At 31.2% G+C, this 15,245-nt stretch overlaps 1 protein-coding gene across 2 annotated transcripts; it reads right to left on the reverse strand.

The window, feature by feature from the left end:
• Positions 1 to 179: 179 nt before the first annotated feature.
• On the reverse strand, positions 180 to 15,228 carry LOC111424251 (uncharacterized). Of its 2 annotated transcripts, none has more exons than XM_023057739.2 (3): positions 14,949 to 15,228; positions 669 to 787; positions 180 to 610 (listed from the first exon to the last, which is right to left on the reverse strand). In XM_023057739.2, the coding sequence occupies exons 2-3, from the start codon at positions 783 to 785 to the stop codon at positions 389 to 391; spliced, it is 339 nt and encodes a 112-aa protein (XP_022913507.1). In that variant the 5' UTR covers positions 786 to 787; positions 14,949 to 15,228; the 3' UTR covers positions 180 to 388. The 2 variants fall into 2 exon arrangements, with proteins under 2 accessions (XP_022913507.1, XP_022913506.1); XM_023057738.2 differs by lacking the exon at positions 14,949 to 15,228 and adding an exon at positions 6,051 to 6,238.
• Positions 15,229 to 15,245: the final 17 nt, after the last annotated feature.

The following is a 15,245-nucleotide window of genomic DNA, read 5'->3' on the forward strand; positions in this document are numbered from 1 at the left end:
ACGTGTATTAAAAATGCAAGTTTTTCGAAGGAAAATCCAAAAATATTTATGCAACAAATTAAAAGTAGACAAGATTTTTTTTATTTCATCTACTCCAATAAAATTTATAATACAATTCTCACAGTCTAAAAACAACTACAAAATTCGTTTTACATTAATTAAATTACAAAATAGGAAAATACATTTTGATTTAAATCTTTATTGCTTTTTTTCAGGTATTTGTACAGATTTATTCATATATAAAAATATGCTTTACGTACACTTTTTTTATTTAATAATAAATTTAGTGATTATTTCGTAATCACTTTCACGATACAACAATTACGTTAAAAAAAATAAACAGAAAACAAAAAATTATATTATTTATATTAAATAAAAATTGATGCGTTTAAAGGGATGGCCTCGAAGGCAACCTCCCCATAGATCTTGAAGTCGTCAAAGGAACAGGATTTTTATTCACATCCATAGAATCCTGGTCTATTTTACTTAACGCTATATCTCTCGCCCTTTTAAATTCTTCAAATTTGCTGTTTAAATCACTTAAATCAGTTCTTGAGGTTGACGATGTTTGTGCAGTTGATGTTTCTTCTAAATTATCTTCATCTACTTCCTACAAAATAAATTAGTTAATTAAAACAAAATATACCAAAAAATAAATTTATTATTACTTGAATTTCCGAAAATGTAACCGGTTGTGTTCTATATCTCGTTGATGTTCCTCTTCTTTTCTTAGGAACTACTCTTCTATGAAGACGAGACATCGGTTCTGGATACACTGAATCCATGCCTGAAACAAAACGATTTTTTGATTTATTTTTAAAGTTTAGCCGAGAATTCTCTTAAAAAATAACTTTAAGGTGATGTAAAAAAAATAATTTGGTGTTATAGAACTATGCACACGATCCATATTTTATTTGGCAGCTTGGGTGTAAACATTCCCGAGTCGATTAGGTGAACTTTACAACTTGTATCGTAGTTGTGTTGAGACCAAAATGTCACTAAAGCGACATCAAGCATCTGGTTTATAAAAACGTTGAAGAAAAGTTTGTTGGTTCTAAATTCAGATTTATTGACAATTTTACGATTTAGATTGAGGCGGTTTATTCTTGTTTTGAATTGAAACTTTTTCTTGGGCCAATAAAAGGAATGAGATTGAAAGTTATTTTGGAATCATTATATATCATTAAAGATATTTCTTGAAACTAAAATTTAACGCTATAATTACATAATATGGTATTCTGTTATAGCACGCAACTCAACTTTTCAACTTTATTTAAACCAAAACACAACAAAAATACAATTGAGATACATAATCAAAAATATAAACTCAAAATGTACTACTTACTCTTTGATAGGTACTATAGACGTTTAATTACGTCTGTTAAATTATAATCATTAATTATCGTCATTAATTATAATATAATAAAGCAAACAAAAATTATATGACATGAATTCAAATTGAATTCAGTGAACTCATTATTAATTTTGAGTTGTAAATTGAACTCAATGAAACGGTAATTACTTGATCAATATTAAAGAGGTGATGCTTTTACATTTTAGATGAGATGGAACGAAATATCAGCCGTTGCTGTTTCGAACTCTTAAGTCTACGTGAACTGCAAAGTTGGAAATTCTAGATCTCAAGCATAATTTCTACAACTCATAGGAACACTTTTTATTCACTCATGGTAGATTCTTTTTTCATATTTTTGAATGTGTCTATATATTGATACATCTGAGAGCAAAAGTGTTAGAGAGCAATATGTAAATGGTAAAATTTGCTACAACTTTTGTTTTAAAAGTTTTTCTATATCATGCACGGAATACCATGTTTCTTCCTTTAGTAACTTGTGAAATTACGAATTCTTCTAATTCTCATATTTTCGAATATTTCCTTACATCGATGCATGTATATGATGTGTATGAAGGGTTATTTATGAATACTAGTGATGCAACAGATATAATTTCTGGTGCATTTCTGAAGTGATACCTTATATTGACACATTGTTGCGATATTTGAATAAAAATGAAATTAATAAGAAAGCTGATAAGATATAGCCACTTATTTGGATCCAAGATACAAAATGAACTTTTTGGGTGCTGATTTAACTAACGAAACAACTCTGAAAAGAGGATACTTTAATTAATAATTGGCGATATTTTCACAAGGATCCTTCAAGAAATGAATTTTACTCATTTTATCATCCAAAGTTTTATCAAAACTTCAAATACTGTTTTCTCAAAAACTAAAAGTAATTTTTCAAAACGGGTTGGTTCATTGGATAGACGACACTTTTATTAACACTTTGGGAAATTTTCATACTCATATTCCAAGAACTGGATTTTATACGAATTTTTAAAACTTAATCGGTGAAAATTGCATAATTCGAAAAAATTATCGATCATTTCAAAAATTTATTTCTCAAGAACTGAAAGTGATTTTTCAAAACGGCTTGTTGCATTAAAAAGAGGATACTTTAATTAATAATTGGTGATATTTCCACAAGGATCCTTCAAGCAATTAATTTTATAGCGGATTTTGAAAATTATCGATGAAAATTTCAACATCGAATATTTTATCAAAACTTCAAATACTGTTTTCTCAAAAACTAAAAGTTATTTTTCAAAACGGGTTGGTTCATTGGAAAGACGACACTTTTATTAACACTTTGGGAAATTTTCATACTCATATTCCAAGAACTGGATTTTATACGAACTTATATTTGTTAACTGTTTAATTAACGGTTTTTGAGCAAAGGTTGTTTCTTTTACAACAAAGTCTCTGATGAAATGATTCCAGGACCAACTATAATAGAAGAAATACATCACATTAATAAACACTTGTTGCTGAGATTTCTAGCATCATACATATGACTTTTTAGGGAAACTCAAGTTTAAAATTCATCCTGTCCTTTCTATCTTTCAGAAATCAACCATAACCTCATGTGCACCCCAGTGCATTAAGTACTCAAGCTTTTGATTTATAATTTCAAAACTCTGAGGAACAATTCTTGAAAGAGTCAAAATTGACAATATCATCAAATTCTTGGGCGAATTTCTCAATTCTTAATCAATCTGTTGTGTATTCTGCATTTACAAACTTGATATGTTAAAAGAACTCAAGATCTAAACCGTTAAGTTTTACAACATTCCAGAATACGAGCCTAAGTTATTTTATTATTGTTCAATTTAGTTAACCGTTAAGATTTTACTTCTTCAAGTGTTAGACTTTGAAATAAACCTGGATATTAGATGATTTTAAAATTACATAGAATTTTTTTTTCCAGAAAGTAAATATTTTCTCCAATTTTTGCAGTAAACACTCAATAACTTTTCTAACATCTAGTTTGAGTTTTTAAACATGATTGAAGCACGGAATTTGTTTCTGCTATTCCATGCACTGCATGGAATATCATATCATATTTTGCAATTAGTTATTCTCTGAATAGTTTTTGCTTTAAGATGAACCGTTGTCCAATACATCCATAAATTCCAATCTTCTGAACGATTACATTACGTTTCTTGACCTTGACAATAATTTTGTAATGTTCTATCTTAACGTTTGTACGTTTTCTTTTCTTATAAATTAATGATATCAATAAACAAATATCAAAAAGTAAATTAGTGGGTACCCAAAATTTTCGTTTCAAAAACATACACACCATGTAAAGCGTAATTTTTTTAAACCGTCCTTTTATTAAGGCTCTAGTTCTACTTTGTATTTCTTCCTAGAACAAATGTTAAGTTTTGGTGAGTAACTGTTTTATGGCAACTAATTTCCAAAAAGTTAATTTACGTGTACATTGTAAATTTCATCCAGAGCTGCATTTAATCGATTATATTTCGGCATAAATAATGGCCAAACTGCTGCATCATCACTTGCTAATTTGTCGCGTGTCGTTGGCAGTTGTTGAATTCCGTATTTATTTTTATATTTATCAAGCCGTTCCGGAAATAGCTTTGAATGTTCTATTGTAATTTGGCTAAAAAATTGTACTTTTTACTCTTTATAAACACCAGATACTTTCGCAAAAATGGTCGTTAAAAAGTCATTCATATTAAATTCGCATATAGCTATTTTTTCCTCTAAACTAAAATTGAATGAATTAAAAGATGTGATTTTTTTTATTGATGACGTAGCGTGCTTTCACAAACAATATCTCAGAAATCAAGGGATTCCCCTTGTTTATTTTTCGAGAATTATGTTTTATCCGGATAAAAAAGGAGTTTCCTCATAGACGAAAAACTGAAAATCATGTAAAATAACAACTTTGTAGGAGCACTTTAACCTATTAATACAAGCTGCAACCTTCTCTAAGTTTCAGAAAAAGCTTTCAAAATCTTCTTCTCGCAGAAAATTGTGAATTTCTTGAGGTAGCTCAAAATTATCACATATAGCTTCCAAGTTAATGCATATCATTTGAAAAGTGCTTCACATAGCATGCGAAGCTTTGCCGCCAATGCTGCTTATTTATCCATCATGACCCTTACTGTCTTCTACTAGAGACTAAAGCATTAGTTACAACATTCTGAGACTCTTATCCTGCATTTTAGAGTGTGCCAACTTCTTATCAGCATGAGGTACTGTACTTTTACACTTCCATTTTACATTCTAGAGTCTCCTAACTTAAGATAGCATTAGTTATTCTATATCAAAGCTTCTATTTTTTCTGTTAGTCTGTACCAATTTGTTGGCAGAATTAGCTATTGGGTTTTTATACTTGAATTTTGGCTTCTTGAATCTGCCAACTAGTTTGAAGTATGAGTTCTTGTATATTTCGAATAGCATTCTAACTTCTACAGTATTAATTACCACATTTTGAGATTTGTTATTCTGTACTTTAGAGTTGGTTAATCTTTTTTCAGCATAATCTATTGTACTTTTACACTTCTATTTTGCATTCTAGAGTCTGCTAACTTGTTGATAGTATGTGACTTATTGATTTTATATCAAAACTTCTATTCTTTTCTATTAGTATGTGCCAATTTGTTGGCAGCATGAGCTCTTGTATGTCTAGAGTCCCATTCTATCTTCTAGAGCATAAGTTATCGTATTTTCGGAATTTTGGACTTGGCTTTTTGTTGCTCTCGTTATGCAGAAACCCAACACCACCTGGTTATTTCTTTTTAATTGATGGCATAAAATATCTATTACGTTCACCGTATTACAATAGTTAATTTTGTCAAAAAGGATACCATATAGAAGTGAAATGGAACAAACGATGTCCGTTTCTATCATTATCAAGATACTCCAATATTTGCCTCGACTTCCTTTTATTTCATACTTCATCCAATACAGATCGTAAAATCAAGGATAATAATAATAAAAAAACTTCTTCACATATTTTTCTGAGGTGATATATCGCTGAAATGATAATTCTCTTGAAAGGCAAAACATTTTCATCTGTAAAAATATTTTGGAAAAGGTACAACAAATTCTTGAAAGTGTCAGTACCATCTTACTATAATTGTTTTCTTCAAAAACATAAAATTTGTCAATATGTTGTGGCTTCATATTTAGTAAAAATAAATGTGTTAACATTATGATAGCATATATGATAGCTTTCAATTTAAAAAGACAGAAACGTATATACACAAAAAATACTCTTTGAGTTGGATTGTTTTGGATAAATATTTTTCTGGCATACGATTCGACGAAATAAGAAATAAAATCATTATGGGCAAGGTTTTAAATTACAAATAAACAACAGTAAGTGTTAAAAATCGAAAACAACAACATCCACAACTTGTTTTTTATTTATTCTTAACTAATTTTTTTAAACTTTGCCTCTGAATTGATTTATTTCTAACGATTCGAAAAAATTCTTACCAACAAAAAAATCCGTATAAAAAATTATTGTTTAATGTTTATAGTTTATATTACGTATTTCCTGGATTAGATTCTTTTTTCTCCGTCCTAAATTCATCGTTGTAGAAAAAAGGGAACGCGCATTATTGCAAAACAAGCACGAAGACAGAAATAACCGCGGTTTTCGATGGCATTTTCAAAAAGAATATTCTATACAAAATCGCCGCACCATAAAACTCACCTTGAATAGAAGCGCACGATGGCATTATTTTGATGATATTAAAAAAATTTAAGTAATAATAATGAAAATTGTTCGAAAAAAACTAAACTAAAATGCTCGGTTTTTCGGGTCACGACCTGACCGAAGGAAAATCGTAGGGAAAAATCGACGTTTAAAGTCTCGACGCGATCCGGCTACTGTGTGTTTGACTGTGAACCTTTGGGAACTTCTGGCTAAATTTAAAATCGAGAGAGAAAGAGAGATCCGCAGAGAGTGGCGCAGCGGTGCGCGGGAAATCCTAAAAGCCGTAAACAATTTTCAGGACGAAGAAGAGTTTATTTGAAGAGTTCCAAGAAACCAAAAACATGGCTTCTTTTTTTAACTTTTTTTATTTTCTTTTATATTTGGTATGATAAAGAATTTCCTTCTTTTTGTTGTTATAAAGCTTTATCTTCCTTGTTTTTGTTCAACCGAAAAGCGATGATTCAAAATCTTTTCTAAATAAAGAACCATTTCCAACGAAAAACTCATCCTTTGTTCACTAAAACTTCTCGTGATCTCGTGTTCTTACTTAGGTATTCTATAATAAACATTTAATCATCATTCGGGAAAGAACCTTGATATTAGAAATTATAGTTTACTTGTTTTTGTTTTCAAATTCGTTGAAAATTCTATAATAATATAGACTTATTTAAAAGAATATATAAATAAGAATGAGTTAACATTTTTATTAGAAATTAAGTTTTTCTCAAAACAGAAAAAGTTATTAATTACTAAGGAATATGTTATAATATAAATCTATAACAATTTGGTGAAGTTTGGATTTTTTTATTAGCATCTTTTGTAAAAAGGTGATTTATCTTTTAATTAGCAAGTTTATCTAATTTTAGCTTCATAATAATTACTTCCTACTTATCACTATCAACATAATACAATTAAACTAGTTAGTTTAATATACTCCCCCATTTCTCATAAACCTAGAAAATTCTGAGTTAGAAGATGATGGACTTATGGTATACCTGTTTTAACAAACGAAAAAGAAATGACAAGGGTTTGGGATTAATTGTATTATGTTACAGAAACCTGATAGCCCATGATAGTATCAGTGTGATGGCTCCAGATTGCAACTTTTCTTAACTACGAGGGCAGATGCAAGATTGCCTTCTATCTATGTTTATATCTTGACGAAACGACTGAAGTAACGTGTAAACGTGAAGTAAAAGTTCTCGAATTAATAAAGGTACTACCCTAGGCAGTCCGAAATCTGTGGTTGGACCCTGAGAGCATATTCAAAGTTGGAACAACAGGATGGCTATACTTAAGTCACAGAATAACCAAAAAGGACATTGATGTCGGTTCCTTTGATATTTGAGGAACCGTATTTTCTGACCTTGGTTTAAATTCCGCCATCTCTAAGAAGGGAACCCAACGATTTGGCAACGTCGCTCGCTTCGCTTCTTTCGAGGAAATCTCGTGGTTGAAGAATTTTAACTACATAAAGAAATTAAGGCGCGACGTCCAGTCTGGAACACACACCAGTCGGATTTGCAAATTCACATATGTTATAGTATAGAAATTTCAGTGATTAGAACAAACTTTACCGCAATTATTATCATTGATTGGTTGCGAAGTTATCGATCTCTAACTTGAGGGGCTTTGATTTTTTAGATATGGTCGGAACAATTTCTTGATCTTCTACTTAAGATTCCATGAACTTCTATTTTTTTAAACTGATGGTAAACATTTGGCCACACGTTAATTTTTCAGTGCTAATAAAAAGATTCAAGTTCTGTTATGACGGTACTGAATGCTACGATAATATTTGATAATATTTGGTTCATTATAATTAAGTAATAGCAGTGGGGTTCATCAGTTTTTAGAAACTTAGGTAGTAATTCTATATACAGGATGGCACCCTATATATTTCATTGTAAAATGTGTATCTGTGGATAAAAGTAACGTAATTAAAAAAAATAAATAAATAAATTTTACTGTGTGGATTTGCCAGTACAACGGCAAAACATCTTTTGAAAAAAATTGAAACTTCTTCAGAAACAATTAACTAACGTTTATAATTTAGCAAGAACAAATAAGATTTATGAATTTTTAAACATTTTCCTACCCGCTTCGATACATTGTCTTTAGTTCATAATTCTTAGAATACTATTTTAGAATGCTCAACAAAAAAATCCAGAAGAGGTACATCGGGTGACCTGGCTCGTCGGATATACCTTTGGAAAGAGGTCTCCGCCTTTGTCAATTTGATAATAGAATAACGCATAAAAAACAAGAGTTTGTGGAACTGCTTATGTCATTTTCAGAATATCGCTTTCAAACAATATTTAAAACAAAATTTGCATAAAAACTGCTTGGCAACAAATTCTGAATTAATTCCATCGTTTTACATTAAGGTAAAGTGTTTAAACTAAGTCATTAAATCATGGATACTCTAAGAGTGGCAGAAAAAGTCGAAATGATTTTTATTTATGGAGGAAGTGTCAGAAAAGTTGCTGATAGTATAGCTTTGTATCGAGAACGTTTTCCTGATCGAAATACGCCTTCGAGAAGTACCTTTTACAGAGTTGTGAATGATTTCACTGACACTGGTAATGTGGAAACAAGAAAAAGAACTCGATGAGCAACTGTAACTACATACGAAAAGGAAATTTTTGAGGTAAATCCTCAAATTAGCACTCGACGACTTGCAATTGACGCCGGAATACCGAAGACCAGCATGTTAAGAATATTAAAGCGCAACAAGTATCACCCATACCACATTTCATTGCATCAACAGCTTTATGGAGGTGATTTTGAAAATCGATTAATATTTTGTCAATGGATATAAGAACGAATGCGGTTGGACGTCAATTTCTTTAGTAACGTGCTATTCTCGGATGAGTCTACTTTTCAAACAAAAGACAAGTCAATAGACATAACATGCACTATTGGAGCGTTGAAAATCCGAGATGGTTGCGTGAAGTAGAACATCAACGACCTTGGTCGGTTTATGTTTGGTGTGGCATAATTGGTGATAAATTGATCGGTCCATACTTTATTGATGGTATGCTAAATGGGAAGAAGTTCCGGAATTTTTTAGATGACGTCTTACCAACGTTACATGTAGATTTGAGCATTGAAGAAAGTCAAAATATGTGGCTGTAAAATGATAGGTGTCCAGCACATTTTTCACATATTGCACGTGAAGCTTTAGATCGGGATTATGCTGGGCGATGGATTGGAATTTCCTGGCCTGCCAGATCACCTGATTTAACACCTCTTGATTTTTTTTTGTGGGGCGTCCTTAAGGATAATATTTATCGCGAAGTACCAACTACGCCAGAAAACATGAAAGAGCGGATAAGAAATGAATGCAGAAATAGTATCCAAGAAAACATTTTAATATGTAAAGAAAGTTTTAGTAGAAGGGTTAATAAATGTATTGAAATATTTAAACATTAATTATTTTACTTTTATCCATAGATTCAGATTTTGCAATCAAAAACATAGGGTGCCATTTCAAAAATTCAGGTCAAGGTCAAAAAATGTTATCGTCATATGGTTTCCCCCTTCGCACAGAACAACTTTCATTTGGTTCATTTTTATGTAAAAAGTTTTGAAATTGCACATGAAACACTGTCTGCTTATAGTTAAATAACTAGAATAGTTGGTGAATACTAGTTTGCAGGATTTTGTAGAAGATATCCTGGAATATAAGTTCAGTCTACTTGCATTTTCAATATAGATGAAACTGAATCATCCAGAGCATTTTTTAGTGCTCGACAGCCATGAAAGTCACATTTCTTTACCGATTTATCATTTCTGTTGTAAAATCACATTCCTATGTTTTTGATACCTCCTCACATATCGCATAGAACCCAATTACTAGATGTGTCATTTTTTGGAACATTATGAATATGGCATTACAAAATAATGTCTTATTTTGATTAAGTTTACATAATTGTTGCAACAATTCAAAAAAGTGTAACGGGATCTTGATAAATAAAAGCATTTTTAGCAAACTACAGTTTTTTGCGATTTCAGTATTGGCACCCACAAAAATATTAGAAATTACTAAAAGAGAAGACAACAAAGTCAAACGAATATATTAAGAATTTGAACACTTTTAATGTCGGATAGGTACAAATAAATCATACTTGTATATTTTTTAAACATTTTTACCTAATAGATATGTTCCCATTGAAAACCCAACTAGAAAGGAACGGAAGGAGCAAATTCCTTTTGTCTAGAAATTAATATTCTTGTTCATGTGTGAGAAAATTTCTGAAATATACTTTATATTTAGAATAAAATAGCAAATTTTACATCAAACATTTCACTTTTGTTGATGAATAAAATAAGACCAAGTTTTTTACACCATTTTTGAATTTTAATGCTTATTGTTTTTTTATGCCTATTTAGAACTTATCCATTTTGTTTCATGAATAAATTCGTGATTTGTAATTCACTGTACTGCCGTCTGACTTGGGATTCCCCGTGTTTACTGTGATTTGATACTTTTTCCGCTATTGAAGTGAATCGCTATGCGGTTATTATAAACATTTCGGAAAAATTTTATTTGAAAGGTCGCTTCAGAATAATGTATCTTACAACCGTATAATGCTCTGATGCGGAAGATACGAGACACCAGTATATATCTATAAACAAGGATAATAGATTATAAAACTGCAAAACAATTCTTATAAACATATGTGTAATAATGCTTCCTTAAAAAGTTAAGCACGAATTCTATAATTGTAATTAATCAGTAACAATTTTGACTAAAGCAACAAGAACAAATTTCACATCGCTTATTTATCGGATTTTGCTATGATTAGACGTTAGAGCTTGTGCTCAAATGTCTTCATTCATCAGCAATGCAGGCTTGGCATCGTCGAACTATTGTCAAATTCGCTCAAGAATTCCGGGGATATCCCGGCTTACACAAAAACTATGACTGATCAAGTTGTTTTAAGAGAACATGGTGACCACCCAACTGTGCCACCTCTGCCAATCCAACGATTGGGAAACGTATTATTTAAGTACTCCTTAGCAACAAAAATGAAATGTGGTAGAGCACCATCATGGATGAACCATAAGTCACGGTGTGTTTCCAACGGAACTTCATCAAATAAAGTAGATAGATCATTTTCCAAAAAATTTCTGTAATTATTTCCGTTTAATTTGAGAAAACATTGGTCTTTTTGAATGGTCAACAATGCCAGTGCAGATGTTACATGAAAAAGTTTGTTAATGTCGTCATTGTCAATCGCGTGAGGATGTTCTGCAGCCCATTGAAGGTCATTATGAAAATTCATAGTTGCATCTCTAGTAAAATTTGCTTTTTCCGTAAAAAGGACAACGGATTGGAAGTTCGGAATGATACACTGCAATAAATCGGTTACAAAATAACAATTTTGATCACAAATCGGTTTCATTAAGACTCTCCATACTACACTACTGCAGTATGCGAAACACCTACCTGGTTTTAGAATTCTCCGTAATTCTATTAAGTACATCTTCTTCGAACGCCGCTGTTCTGGTGATTCTTGCAAACCCACAATCTGATGCATTCCGTTTAAAATATCCTGTTTCACGAAGATGTTGATGAATTGTCCCAAAAGTCCCTTTAGCTGGACATCTTCGATTCGAAATAGTTTCGGCATAAAGCCGTCGAACCAAATTACTATTACAAATTGCTCGCCTATACATGAAATGTATATCTGTCATTTCTTCTATAGTAAAATTCATATCTAGTTTTAAAATTAAACACTGTTTTTTTTCTAACAACTAATTGTTAAGAAATAAGAAGGTAATGGCTAAATCGACAGCAACGAACTTGATTAACTAACATAAATGATTGAAGCCAATTAGCTTGTATTAACTTTTAAGTTCGCGCATAACTTCTTAATAAAGCAGTTTTAGCACATGTTTATAAGAACCTTTTTTACAGTTTTGTTCCTTTCATCACGTTGATGAAGTTTGACAAAGTAATTCAGATACATCCTGTATACAGGGTGTCTCAGCGAGACCGGTCATTAGACGTTTCTGTGGTTCTGGCCAAAATAAAAAATTGAGAATTCAGACCTAAGTATTATCAATTACGTTCTCTTCGTCTAAAATATTTTCAGATTTCTAGCACTTCCGGTTATACCGGAAGTCGCCACCTACTTTATTTTTTTAAATGGAACACCCTGTATATTTTTACATATTTGGATTTGTCTGTTTTGAAGGTTTATAAATAACTTTACTTTTTGCAATTTGATTCGGCCGTTCTCGAGTTATTCGATTTTTTCTAGAAAAATCTGCTCCAGCGGACATTTGTTCAAAAAATCATAGAACACTCGATTTTTGAGATATCAATTTAGGATTCAGGACATGCTTAAACAACATGATGGAGTATGTTTTGGTGCCAAGAACGGCTGTCTAAATCGTTTGGTCACTTTACTATGACACGTTAACTTTTCGAAATTTGGAACTATCATAACTTCATTTTTTTAAATGGCACCCCCCATATTTTATTACTTAGTCGTCTTCGGCGTCTCATTTTACATCTTTTATAGTCCATATGTCCTATGCCTAACATTAATAGTTTGAGAAATAATTAGGGTTTTTTGAAAAATGGTCACATATCATATCGATATTAACCCAGTGTGCCATGAAAACAAATGTTTAATGACTTATTGACAAACGTCAAAGTCTGATTTACGTTGTTTGATGCTTGTGAGTCTGAAACCAGATAAAATGGATATTAATAACGTAAATAATGTTTATACAAATAAAGAAATCCATAATTTATTTTTTGTGCACGAAAAGTGCGACAAAGTTCTTAGTAGAACTTGCAGAATGTTTAATGAAAATTATCCGCATTTACCTCCGATGACAAAAGATAAATTTAGAAGAATAGAAGCAAATTTTTTGCATTTTGGACGAATTAATCACGTGTTAAACTGACCAAAAAATGTAGTAGATAATGCAACGGAAGAGGTGAATGCCTTGGCTTATTTCGAGCCCACTCCCAACACCTCAATTCGAGCTGCCAAAGAAGATCTAGGAATCATACTACGAACTTTGTCGCGCTTTTTATGCATACAAAATAAATTAAGAATTTCTAGATTTGTGTAAATAGTACTTTCGTTATTGTTATCGATTTTAACTCTTTTCAGTACTAATATTAAGGGACATAACAGATAATTATTGCTCACATGCATCAAGTGAGGTAAATAAGTGAGTCTTTGACAAGAACTCATTGAGAAGGCTTGTTTTTCATGGCACACTAGGCTAAATATCCATATGATATGTGTGCATTTTTCAAAAAACCATAATTATCTCCCAAACTATTAATATTAGGTATGGGACATATGGGATATAAAAGATGTAGAATGAGACGCCGAAGACGACAAAGTAATAAAATATGGGGGGTGCCATTTAAAAAAATGAAGTTATGGTACTTCCAAATTTTGAAAAGTTAACGTGCCATAGTAAAGTGACCAAACGTTCTAGACAGCCGTTCTCGACACCAAAACATACTCCATCATGTTGTTTAAGCATATTCTGAATCCTAAATTGATATCCCAAAAATTGAGTGTTCTCTGATTTTTTGAACAAATGTCTGCTGGAGCAGATTTTTCTAGAAAAATTCGAATAACTCGAAAACGGCCGAATCAAATTACAAAAAGTAAAGTTATTTATAAACCATGAAAACAGACAAATCCAAATATGTAAAAATATACAGAGTGTTCCATTTAAAAAAATTAAGTAGGTGGCGACTTCCGGTGTAAACGGAAGTGCAAGAAATCTGAAAATATTTTAGTCGAAGAGATTGTAATTGATAATACTTAAGTCTGAATTCTCAAACTTTTATCTTCGCCAGAACCCCAGAAACGTCTAATGACCGGTCTCGCTGAGACATCCTGTATATAGAATAATATGCAAAAGCGACCAATACAGCTTTGCAAATGTAGTTGAAATAAAGACTCATGATAATATTAATTGAATAACCAACACATAATACAATTTAATCAAAAAAAAAGTTAGTTGCCCTAATAGAAGACTCTTTTGAAATTGTAAGCTCGATGTAAGAATTTTTCAACCAGATTTAGACAACATAGTCTGTTATGTTGTCTAAATCGAAAATAAATCTAAAAAGATAATGTAAATTTCCTCGACTGAGATTCACCAAAATAGATGACCATGTACGGGCGAATTCGACACCCAATATTTAGATTAACGCTTTTAGCATAGGCGAAGGCGAGACATCTTGATATAACTTGCGCATATTTACTTGTTTTGGTGAATTCATGATATTCGACACCGAAATTTAAATATTTCTCATAATCTTTTTTTTAATATCCACATATTCTAAAAATGTCGTTGAATGTTTATTGGAATATTTTCTCGATTTCGACTAAAATGACTATCATTAATTTAGACATAACTTAAGATCGCCCGGTATAATCCTTTTTGTTGTAAGTACTTTTAAATTCATGAAAGCGTGTCATAATTTAGCGAATCGGCAAACAACGAACGTACCTTGAACTCCTTTTTGTTGGATGCCCGAAAAAGAAAGGTACACAATTTGCCAACGGAACGACTTTCCTTTTTATTATACAACAACAACCTCGAGCTTTCAGTTTTCTTCCCTAGCAATAAATACAAATTTTAATAGAAAAAAAGAAATGTTTTCTAAATTCCAATTAAATTAAAATAAAAAAAAAACATGATCTTGTTAACAATTTAATTGTATCACTAACGAGATACGATTTTCTTAAAATAAGCTTCTAATTGAATTTGTTACAAAAAATATCTATTTGTTTGGATAAATTCCAAGAAAACTTTCACCTTAATTTCAATTTAATTAGTGTATCTATATAGATAAGAAAATAATGTAAACTATTTTATTCTTATTTTCTTAAAACTCACCTTAAAGAATTTCAAACAATTTTATTAAAAAAAAACACCAAAATAAGATACAGCACTCAACAAATCACAAATTCACTTAAAATTTAATCTTTCAAGGATTACAATTAATAATCTTTATGAGAGATTTTAGTTCGCGATTGAGTTTTATTTGAGAGACGTCGCGGTTTTATCGTATTGACGACGTTGTTTGAGAAAAGTTATTGAGGTTTTTGATGGGGGCCAACCGCACGTACGTCTGAGCGATGATCTGGTAATGTTCCTGGTGCCCCACAAAACAGGAAAGCGAGGCTATAGTGT

The sequence above is a fragment of the Onthophagus taurus genome, chromosome 11, assembly GCF_036711975.1.
Source record: "Onthophagus taurus isolate NC chromosome 11, IU_Otau_3.0, whole genome shotgun sequence".
NCBI classification, from domain to species: Eukaryota; Metazoa; Arthropoda; class Insecta; order Coleoptera; family Scarabaeidae; genus Onthophagus; species Onthophagus taurus.